General features: G+C 37.1%; 1 protein-coding gene across 1 annotated transcript; it reads right to left on the bottom strand.

Moving 5' to 3' along the window:
- Positions 1-2,048: 2,048 nt before the first annotated feature.
- Positions 2,049-11,641, bottom strand: LOC118575602 (vomeronasal type-2 receptor 116-like; the record flags this gene model as incomplete). Its single annotated transcript, XM_036176079.1, has 4 exons — positions 2,049-2,165; positions 8,885-9,112; positions 10,434-11,231; positions 11,514-11,641. Coding segments are annotated over 4 exons (1,271 nt in total), but the record flags the coding sequence as incomplete, so codon positions are not given.
- Positions 11,642-11,768: the final 127 nt, after the last annotated feature.

Below are 11,768 nucleotides of genomic sequence, written 5' to 3'. Positions count from 1 at the left end.
ATAAGATAGTTTTCTGTTAGTAATACAAGATAGGCTATAAAGTGAATTTGGTACATTTGGACTCACAAATTACACTGAATTTGACAAATGCAAATGGGCTAGACAGTATTGATGTATTTATTGCTTGTACATACATATATAGTTATTATAATTATTGTATATAGTTTTTCTTATAATAGTTATAACAATTAAAATTTTTTATTAGACAAAAAAGAGGGAAATGTGGTGCTGTTTTATTTGTGCTTTAATAAATAAAGCTTGCCTAGAGATCAGAGTAAAAAAAAACAGCCATTATAAGTAAACACAGAAGTCAGGCAATGGTAGCACACACCTTTGATCCTATGATTTGGGAGACAGGGATCTGTCTGAATCTCTGTGACTTCAAGGCCACACTAGGGAACATATCCAAGCATGGTGGCACACACACACATTTAATGCCAGACCCACCAAAAAGGTCTGGAGTTCTTTATAGACAGATAGGAAGTGGCAGAGCTGGGTGGGAAGATGAAGAGATGTAGCTGGGCTGAGAGAGCCAATGAGAGAACAGAACAGAAAGGCATATAGGTATGGAGAGACAGGAAGAAGCTCTTTTTGGAAGGTGCATAGTTGGTGAGGTGAGGTTGGCTGGTAACTTGACTCTCTCAGGATTTAACTCCAAATTATGCCTCTGTGTTTTTCCTTAATAAGAGCATTTAAAAATTCATCAACAGCAACACAATTGGCTGCTAATAATAATCATAAAGCCAGGTCTTATGATGCAAAGCTGTATTCTGGTCTCTGTGGTTACAGCATGTATATTAGAATACAACTTTAAACAGGAAATTAAGGTAAACTATTCTTTTAGTTGAGGAAACTAAGGATTGGAAGCTGTGACCAAGGATATTTATAATACAAATATCAGTGTTTTGTAATCTTTGGTAGTTCCTATTATAAAATACTTGTATTAAGACACATGATGTCCTTAAATAGAAATTTAAGTAATTCAGTGAGTTTTGATGGTTCAGAGTCATGCTAATTCATAACACTTGCAATGGAGATCAATGTGCCAAGTTGTTTCTTCCTTCTAAATTCCTTTAATTGTGCTTATAGTACATTAAAATTTGAAATTATGAATTTTAATGGAATTTATTTCAGTTTCTTTCCCTGAAGTAAAATGGTGTCAATAGGATTACCATTGAAAAAAATGTAATGTGATCAAGCTGGAATAATAAAAAGAAAACTTTATTAAACAGGATGTCTTCGTTCTATTTTGTCAGGTTGTGTGTTGTTTTACATGTTAAATCTGAATTGATGCTGGACTTTGGTAAGAACACTATCTGCACTTATTTGGATGATCACATATTCCTATGCTTGAGTATATTTTTTTACAGCATTTACTTAACAGATAGACGTGGTGATATTGTGTTCCCCCAAAATATTGTACATCCTAATAAACTTATATGGGGTAAGAGAACAGAACAGCCACTAGACAGACATAGGGGCCAGAAAATGGTTGTATACACAACTAGCATTCCAGAGGCAGAGATCCATCTGGATCTCTGTGAGTCCAAAGCCACACTGGAAACAGCCAGGTGTGGTAACAAGAGCCTTTAATCCCAGGAAGTGATGGCAGGAAGCAGACAGGTATATAAGGCATGAGGACAAGGAACTAGGTCTGGTTAAACTTTAAGGTTTCTGAGTAGCAAGCAATTCAGCTGAGATTCATTCTGGATGAGGACTCAGAGGCTTGCAGTCTGAGGAAACAGGATCAGATGAGGTATTGGCAAGGTGGGGATGTGGCTTTTTCAGGTTCTCTGATCTTCCAGCATTCACCCTAATAACTGGATTATGGATTGTTTTTATTAGTAAGACTGTTTAAGATTCATGCTACATCTGGCAACCAACATTTGTGGTACAAAGTCTCAAAAAACCTTCTTGCTTGTGGCATTGTGGGCCCCACCTCAGGCCTGAGCTATAGTCAGCCAGTTGTGGTAGCACATGCAGGTAGGATTTACTGAAGGAGGAAGAGGCAGGATGATTCCAAGTTTCAGGCTGACCTACAAGACTTGTTAAGGAGAAGCTTTGTCCAAGGCTGAGCCACAAATGGTGGCAGTTGTACCGTGAAGGTAGAAGCTCCTGCTCGACATTTCCAGCTGCTTCTCATAGTGTTGGTGACTACAGTAATGCTGTTACATGGGACAAAGTGTTTATTACTGATTTTTCAGAGAAGAATTGCCATGACCATCGTGTTATAAGAAAGCATTGGCAAAGGTGAATTTGGAAAAGTTTGGCAAGACAAATGGTGGGGAGAAATTACTATGAAGACATTCTCTCCTAGGTATCATTGTTGTTCCAAGAGATAAACAATTATCAGACTGTGATTGCTCCAAATCACAGAGGAGGCAAAAAAAAATTCCTAAAGGGAGTCATGACCATGCCTAATGGCAACATTGAATCTTCATAAGGATGATGAGTGATGGGACCCACAAAGACTATTCCACATGGGCCATGGTAAAGCCATTAAGATGATTAACACCAAGGAAAGGTCATCTTTGAACTACAAACTCCTCAGGACAATTTTGCAATGGCTATCTGAGATGATTCAGATTCACAGACTACTCTAGCAAGAACATAAGCCCTGAAGTTTCCCATTATGCAGAAACTGGACAAATGATACAAGACTTGACAATTAACTCCCAAATTTTCTTTTCAGGATTCCCTAAATTTGTCCTTTCCATCAAAAAGCAGGAAGAAATTTTAAGAAAATTATACCAACATTACTAAGTGGAGACATGGGTGTATTTTGGACCGTTCAATAGCTTATGGATAATTGTTATTATTTATGATGGCTGGTTACAAGTTGTTAATTGTTAATGGTCAGGATAAAAGCTGAAGAAAGACATTAGATTCAGAGTGTTTATTTAAAAAAAGAAATAGAAGAAAGAGAATATAGATATGAAGTAGATTATTGAAACTATTCTGAGAAAAAGAGATTAAGAAATAATAGGTTAAATGGGTAGATCATTGAATCTACTCTAAAAAGAAAAAGGGGAAGATATAAACATGACAAAAGGTAGATTATTGAATCTCTTATGAAAAGAAAAAAAAGAGAGAATATGGATATGATGAGATAAAATGGGAGATTTTAGAATCTACATTTAAAAAGGTACTACTGGTTTTACATAGGGTAAGTAATGAAAATTTTCTGAGTTTATCAAATGTTACTGGACTATACATTGTTAATATATATAATGGAGTTTTTTGTCTGAAACTGTCAAATGTTAATGGACTAGACAGTGTTAATGTATTTCTTGACTGTATGTATTGTATATACTTATTGGATATACTTCTCTTGTATTAGTCATAAGCTTTTTTAAATTTTAAACAAAAAAGGAGAAATGTGGTGATATTGTTTTCCCCAAAATATTGAACACCATAATAAACTTATCTGGAGTCAGAGAACAGAACAGCCACTAGACAAACATAGAGGCCAGAAAATGGTGGCACACACACCTTTAATTCTAGAATTCCAGAGGCAGAAATCAGTCTGCATCTCTGTGAGTTCAAAGCCACACTGGAAACAGCCAGGTATGATAACAAGAGACTTTAATCCCAGGAAGTGATGACAGGAAGCAGATAGGTATTTAAGGTGTGTGGACAACGAAATAGGCCAGGTTAAGCCTTTATGCTTTGAGCAGAACTTATCCAAACTAAACAAAAGACAGAGCGAGAGAATTGAAATTAACAAAATCAGAAATGAAAAGGGGGACATAACAACAGACAATGAGGAAATCCAGATAATCATCAGGTCATTCTTCAAAAAACTCTACTTCACAAAACTGGATAATCTAAAGTAATTGGATAATTTTCTGGATAGGTACCACACACGTAAGTTAAATAATAACCATACAAACCATTTAAATAGTCCAATAATCCATAAGGAAATAGAATCAGTCATTAAAAGTCTCCCAACCAAAAAAAGTCCTGGACCAGATGGTTTCACTGCAGAATTCTACAAGAACTTCAAAGAAGACTGAATACCAATACTCTTTAAATTGTTCCACACAATAGAAACAGAAGGTATATTACCAAACTCCCTCTATGAGGCTACAATTACCCTGATTCCTAAACCAAATAAAGATGCAACAAAGAAAGAGAACTACAGACCGATCTCCCTCATGAACATTGATGCAATAATTCTCAATAAAATTCTTGCAAACAGACTGCAAGAACACATCAAAACAATTATCCACCATGATCAAGTTGGCTTCATCCCAGGGATACAAGGGTGGTTCAATGTACGAAAGACCGTCAATGTAGTACACCATATAAACAAACTCAAAGAAAAAAAACAACATGATCCTCTCACTAGACGCAGAGAAAGCATTTGACACAATCCAACACCCCTTCATGATAAAGATCTTGGAGCAATCAGGAATACAGGGAACATACCAAAACATAATAACGGCAATATACAGCAAGCCAACAGCCAACATCAAATTAAATGGAGAGAAACTCAAAGCAATACCACTAAAATCAGGAACAAGGCGATGCTGTTCCCCTCTCCCCATACATATTCAGTATAGTACTTGAAGTTCTAGCTGGAGCTATAAAACAACATAAAGAGATTATAGGGATACAAATTGGAAAGTAAGAACTTAAATACAAGTGGATCAGAGAAATCAAAATAAATCCAGCTACTCTGAACCTGATAATAGAGAAAGTAGGAAGTACTCTTGAAAGCATTGACACCGGTGATCGCTTTGTAAATATAACAACACTAGCACAGACACTGAGAAAAACAACCAATCAATGGGACAATGTGAAAATGAAAAGCTTTTGTATAGCAAAGGACATGATCAACAAGACAAAGCAACAGCCTACAGAATGGCAAAAGCTCATTACCAAACCCACATCTGACATAGGGCTGATATCCAGAATATATAAAGAACTCAAGAAATTAGACATCAAAATGCCCAACAGTACAATTAAGAAATGGGTTATAGAACTAAAAGGACAATTCTCCAAAGAGGATGCTCAAATGCCTGAAAAGACATTTAAGGAATTGCTGAACATCCCTATATATCCAGGAAATGCAAATCAAAATGATTCTGAGATAGAACCTTACACTGGTCAGAATGGCTAAGAACAAAATGGCAGAAGACAGCTTATGCTGGAGAGGATGTGGAGCAAGGGGAACTCTCCTCCACTGCTGGTGGGAAGGCAAGCTTGTACAGCCACTTTGGAAATCAGTATGGCGCTTCCATAGAAAATTGGGAATCCATCTCCCCCAAGACCCAGCTGTAGAACTCTTGGGCGTATACCCAAGGAATGCTCAATGATACCACTAGGGCATTTGCTCAGCTATGATCGTATCAGCATTGTTTGTAATAGCCAGAACCTGGCAACAACCTAGATACACTTCATCTGAAGAATGGATAAAGAAAATATGGTACATATACACAGTGGAGTACTACTCAGCAGAGAAAAGCAATGACATCATGAGGTTTGCAGACAAATGAATGGATCTAGAAAAAAATCATCCTGAGTGGGGTAACCCAGACTCAGAAGGACAAACATGGTATGTACTCACTCATAGGAGGTACTAGATGTAAAACAAAGATGACTAGAGTGCTACACAACTCCAGGGATGATACCTAGAAAATGGTACCCTAGGAAAGACCCAAGGATCACCCAATGACAGAGAAATGGATGAGATCTACCTGAACCAACTGGAAACAGTGGAAGCAATGAAGGGCAAGATTTGAGGGAAAGAAAGCTTAGGGGAGCAGGATATCTCAGCTGGATCAATAATATAAAGGGAGAATGAGGAATAACAGACCATGATAAATGAAGTCCACATGAGAACAGGAATAGGCACAGTGCTCAAGAGGTCCCCAGAAATCCACAATGATATATATCCTCTGTAGTCTGCTGGCAATGGTCGAGAGAAAGCCTGATCTGACCTAGTCTGGTGGTCAGATGACTAAACACCCTAACAGTCGTCTTGGAACTCTCATCCAATAACTGATTGAAGTGGACGCAGAGATCCTCAGCCAGGCACCAGATAGAGTTCCAGGTTTCCAACTGTCAAGAAAGAGGTGGTTCTGCAAGAGCGTGAATTGTTGAATTCAAGATTGCAAAAAGCACAGGGACAAATATCCAAACGTATGGAAGCACATGAATTATGAAACAAAGGCTGTCTATCCCCCAGCTGGATCAGTCACTCTGGATAAGTCAGACAATTGAATAGCTTGATCTGTTTAGGAGGCACCCAGGCTGTGGGACCAGGATCTGTCCTTAGTGCATGAGCTGGCTGACTGAATCCTTGGGGTTACACAGGGACTCTTTGCTGTGTCTGGAAGGTGGTGACAGCACCTGCTTCTACTGAATCCACCAGGATTAAATGAATCCCCAGTGGTGCGTTGATCCTTGAGGACATGAGAATGGATGGGAGGGTCTGGGGGGAAGGTTAGGGATGGGTGCAGGAGAGGGGAGGACAGGGGAACCCATGGCTGATATATAAAATTTAAACACATAATAATAAAGAAAAAAAGTAAAAAAAATAAAAATTAAAAAATAAATTCCAGATGAGCCAGTTGGCAGTGACACACGCCTTTAATCCCAGCATTAGTGAGACAGAGCCAGGCAGAAATCTGTGAGTTAGAGGCTAGCATGGTCTACAGAGTGATATCCAAGACAATCACTAAAACTACACATAGAAAACTTGTCACAAAAACAAACAAAAAAAGCAATAATAATAAATTCCAGATGTGGTCAAGTTAATACCCATGACAAGCTTCCTTTGATTATAATGGATAATGTTGTTGAGTATAGTAACTGGGTTTGGCAGTTATATCTCTAACTACTTGAATTGCATCATTGATACTCTCTCTTTTAAGAGAGTTCATGGAAGAATCTGCTGTTAGCTAGAAGGGACCTTTGTAAGAAATGGGTTTCTCTCTCTGTAGCCTTTAATTTTCTTTCTTTACATTTATAATACAAATTTTAAGTAAAATCTATCATGGGGATTTTTTTTTCTGATATGTGTTTAGAATATAAATGCCTCCTGTCTCTAGATGCCCATGTCTCCCTTTATTTTGGAAAAGTCCCATCGTATTTTACTAGATATACCACTGATGTCTTGGTAAGTCCTTCTTCTCTTCTGCCCATTGTTTGTAAATTTGATCCTATAATCCTATCCCCCTGGTCCCATATATCATTCATTTGTCCTTATTTTTTACCTTTGTCACATTATCAGGTTTCTAATTCTTTTGCCTCAACTTCAAGTCTGCCATATTGTCTTCAACTTGAATTACTTTTGTTAGTGTGAATTTTTGCTAGAATTTTTTTATTTATTTTCTTTCCTTTACATATTTTAGTTGGAATTTTTTCATCATTTTATACCTTTTCGTCTGTGTTAGTCAAATGTTCATTCAGTTCCTTATTGTATGCAAGCCTTTGTGATGTCATTACATCCTCCTGGAGGTTATTTGTGTCCTCTATGATATTCTGAAATACTGTAATAATCATTCTTTGGATTCTTTTTCTAGCATGACTATGAACATACTCACATTGAAGCCTATGACTATGACATATGGATTTGTATTGATTTGATTTCCTTACATGTTTTGTTCCTTTTTTTCTGCATTGAAAGATTGTATCTAGTAGTAGAGCACTGCTTACATTTTCCTAATCTTTGGTCTGCCTCCAGTGGATGTTTCTGTAATGCTCAATTAAGCTTGGTTAGAGCACACTGGAAATTTCACTGCTGCTCTCTGAAGGGATATAAAGTGCAGTTTCTACACCTTCAGCTCATGTGTCCTCTTCCTTGATAATAACTTTCCTTGTTATTTCATGCTACTTTATAGTCTGGAATTTGGAATCAGATACCATGAAACTACCCACATCAGAATTCATACCTGAAACATACCTTTGACCTATAGTAGAATTAATCATTTATAAATTTTAAGAAGACATTTATCTGTCCACTACTACTTCCTCCCCACACACATAAGGAAATTAGACACACCCTTGTTTGGATGAACAGTGAAAGAATTAGTGGGAACAAGAAATATTCCTCAAGTGAGCTATTTCTTTTACACAGGACATGCTTCAAGGCTGGAGAATTGGCTCAGCTGTGTATTATAATTCCTGGTCATGTAAAAGGCCCAAGTTTGATTTTTTACCAAATGTGTGTGGTCCTGAACTGTTTCCAATTCCCAGGGACCCAAGTCATTTGTTTAATATTTATATGCACAAGGCATACCAGTGTTGCAGACATATATGCAGACAAAACATTCATATACATTTAATTAAAAAAAAGAAGGAAAAAGGAAAGAACAATGTGATCATTCAGAGATTATCTAAATGGGTTATGAAAATATTATCTTAATGTGTGGTTAGAGATGTTGACCATTTAGAAAACCTGTTGGTAAAAATGCTTAAATCAAATTATATAATAATAATTAATCATTTGCATATGTTTACTTTAGTTCTCCTTACATTTAGCCTCAGTCTTTCAGCATCTATGTCAAATTTTCAGCAGAAAAAAAGGAGAAGCACTGTGTAGAAATCAGAAATGCATCATGAGTATATTACTCACTTTACTGGAAATAATATAGTACAGTTGTAACAATTAATTTTCTTTTTATATTAAAAAGAGGAAGTACTTTCTGTAGTGATAAAAATTCACTATATGGGTATCATGCATATCTGAGACCTTCAAAGAATGAACAAAATGTCACATCAAAAACTGAAAAAAAAAACATAAATAGGAAGGCTAGAAAGAAATTCCTATTGCAGCAGTCTGTTTCATTTCACTTGTTACAAGGCAGGAATTATGGACCCACTTGACTGTGTTACCGCTGTGTATCAAAAACTATTACAGTTAGGTAAGACCCACCTGTCTATTTCCTGTGGCCCACTCTATCATGTCTTCATTTAAATGGAGCTGTTGACCATGTGGAAAATATGGGCTAAATTCTCCTATCTTCACTTTAAGTCCAAATCCATTTGGGAAATTCCAGATCTGGAAAATGTCATACTCTGCCTGCAGGTTCTCTCTCTGGTTCATGTTCACTTTTTCTCCAACAGGATTAGTGAAGTGAGTCTTCCTCAGAAAGGAGTGCAGCTGAAAGAGAGGCAGCATCCTACAGTGTATGTGACCTTTCTTGATGTCAGAAAACATACACTGACTTCTTCTTAAAAGCAATGTTATTGAAGGTGTCCACAGGACAAATACAATAAAAAGTAAGTGCATAAATAAAAGTATCATAACCTTCCCAAGAATTTAAATTATTTCAGAGGAAACTACCAAAAAGAAACACAGAAATACATAGAGACACCAAACATTGACATGAAAAATGCACACACACAGAGTGAGAGAGAGATATGGACAGAGAGAGAGAGAGACTCACATAAATACAGATTTACATACATCATACATATTTATACATGTCAGACACACACATGAAAATACAGTCATAAACAGTCAGGCACATGAACCCAAATAGACACACAGAAACAGAATCCTGCCAAACACATTGGCTCACACACAAATGCAAACTATTATAGACAAATACACACAAGGAGACATACTGAGATTGAAACACTCACATAGAGAGACATTGTTGTAAACAAATTTATTTGAACATCCAATGACAAATTGACAGACAAAGGGACAGACTGACACACAGAAACACAGATATACATATGTGCAAGAAATATGCCAAAGACAAATATTCACATGCAGACACACATAATTTAAAACACACACAGGAAGTTATGCACAGAAACAAACTCCCATACAGAAAGACACTGACACAAGACAAATTTATGCTCAGTTCCACAGACAGATAGATATGCAGATGTATGTGCAAGAAACACATATATACACAGAAACACAGATATACACACATATACACAGAAACATACTCCTATCCACAATGAGAACAATCCATTCCAACACATGTATACAAGTGTATGTTCTAAAATGAATTATAGCACTGTTTCCTGTGAAATTACTCTCAAAGTACCAAAGAAGATCCCCAGAGCCACAATGGGGCAGAATCTATTGAGAACACTTTAAAAAACATCTGATACACTGATTAACACATATTTCACAATTGATGAACTAGGGCCTTTCTTCTTCTCATGGAGATGATTAATGAGGAAGGACTGTTATGTTTTCAGTGATAGAGCGGGGGCGATGATTTTCAGATGCTCTGTAAGACAATTACTGATATCCCTTGATAAACTCTGTTTTCTACTACCTTATTTTGCATTAAGAATTATACCTACGTATAGATTACATCATCACCAGAAAAATATTTCAGAGGTATTTCTGTTTTAGTAAATACTTATAATATTTATAAAGTAAATCAGGGCATCTGAAAGACTCTCAGAGGATGATATTGATGACACAGCATTTCACCCAATAGAAGAAACACTACCTTCAAGCAGTTATCATACTGTCCTTTCCCTTCATTCACTTGTTGAAGAAGCATCTCATGAACAGCATGGGCCACAGTGTACACAGCATTATATATGTCATAACTGTCATCACTAAAAGCCATGTCAAAAGTCTGTCCCATTAGCCATTGCAATGAGGCATTGGATGAACAATTCTTCAGTGTCTCACACTTAGAAGCTGAGTCTTCACAGTGAAAGTTCATCCATCCCAGCCTTGTGATGTATTCATCTGAGCATTTGAGAGGGTTCAGTGTCTGGACAAAATTTTTAAAACCAGAAATCTCAGAATGGTGGTGTGCAAAAGCTAGTGTCCCATAGGATGAGCCAATTGTGGAGTCTTTCTTACTTGTAGTGACATCCCACTGTGAGGTGGTGACCCATATTCTCTGTTTATCTAGAGTTTCCAACATTCTAAAGTTCAAAGCTAGAGTACTGTCTGTGTCACCATAAATGATAACTACATTTGTGGATGACGTCATCACTTGGTTATAATACACTTCAGCTCTTGACATGTATAAATCCATCTTGACTGGGATCATGCTCACAAAGGCAAAGCAGACTGTATTTTTTTCCATCTCTATTCTCAAATGTGATAGAAATTGGGTACCCTGATCATTGTCTGAGATGGCCAGTCCTATCCAGTTCCAGTTGAAGTGAAGCATCAAAGAAACCATGGCCAGGGGTAAAGCTGTGTCCTTGGGGGCCATCTGATACAGATAGGGAAGTTGTTCATGATCACTCAGGATGGTATGGAAAGGTCCATAGGTAAGCTGGAGGACCTAGGACACAGGAGGCACCATGAAGTAGCATGAACTGTTAAAAACTTGTTAACAAATTTTCTGCAAAGAGTTCTATAAAAATCTCTTAATTCTTACTTCTTTCCTCATCTCAATTTCAAAGAAAAAGGAGATGAGGCCCCATGATATCTCTGAATAGTACCCCTGAACCACATTGTTTGACATAAGTGTGAGGCTAGTATCCTCCTCATACTTTTCTTAGCATCTGGGAGTGGTACCAACAGAGTCACCATTTCTTGCAAACCCACACCACAAATGTCTCACCTGTTGAGTTTTGTAGGCATCCAGAGTTGTCCCAACTATTGCAGATGTTTCCCAGTTTGGTCCTGTCAGCACCACTAAACACATAGGATGGTCATTACAGTTATAATTAGGGTGAAAATCTAGATTTCCTTTAAATAAAGGCATGAGACTGTATAATTCGGACATAGTCATACAAGTTTCTTTGGAGAATTGCAATACCAGTGACATATTTGGCAAAATATCAGGGTTCTTATTGATTTCATCCATCTCTTCTTC

This window comes from Onychomys torridus, unplaced genomic scaffold (genome assembly GCF_903995425.1).
Source record: "Onychomys torridus unplaced genomic scaffold, mOncTor1.1, whole genome shotgun sequence".
Taxonomy (NCBI): Eukaryota; Metazoa; Chordata; class Mammalia; order Rodentia; family Cricetidae; genus Onychomys; species Onychomys torridus.
Note: the sequence above shows the minus strand (reverse complement) of the source record. Positions and strands in the feature narration are given on the sequence as shown.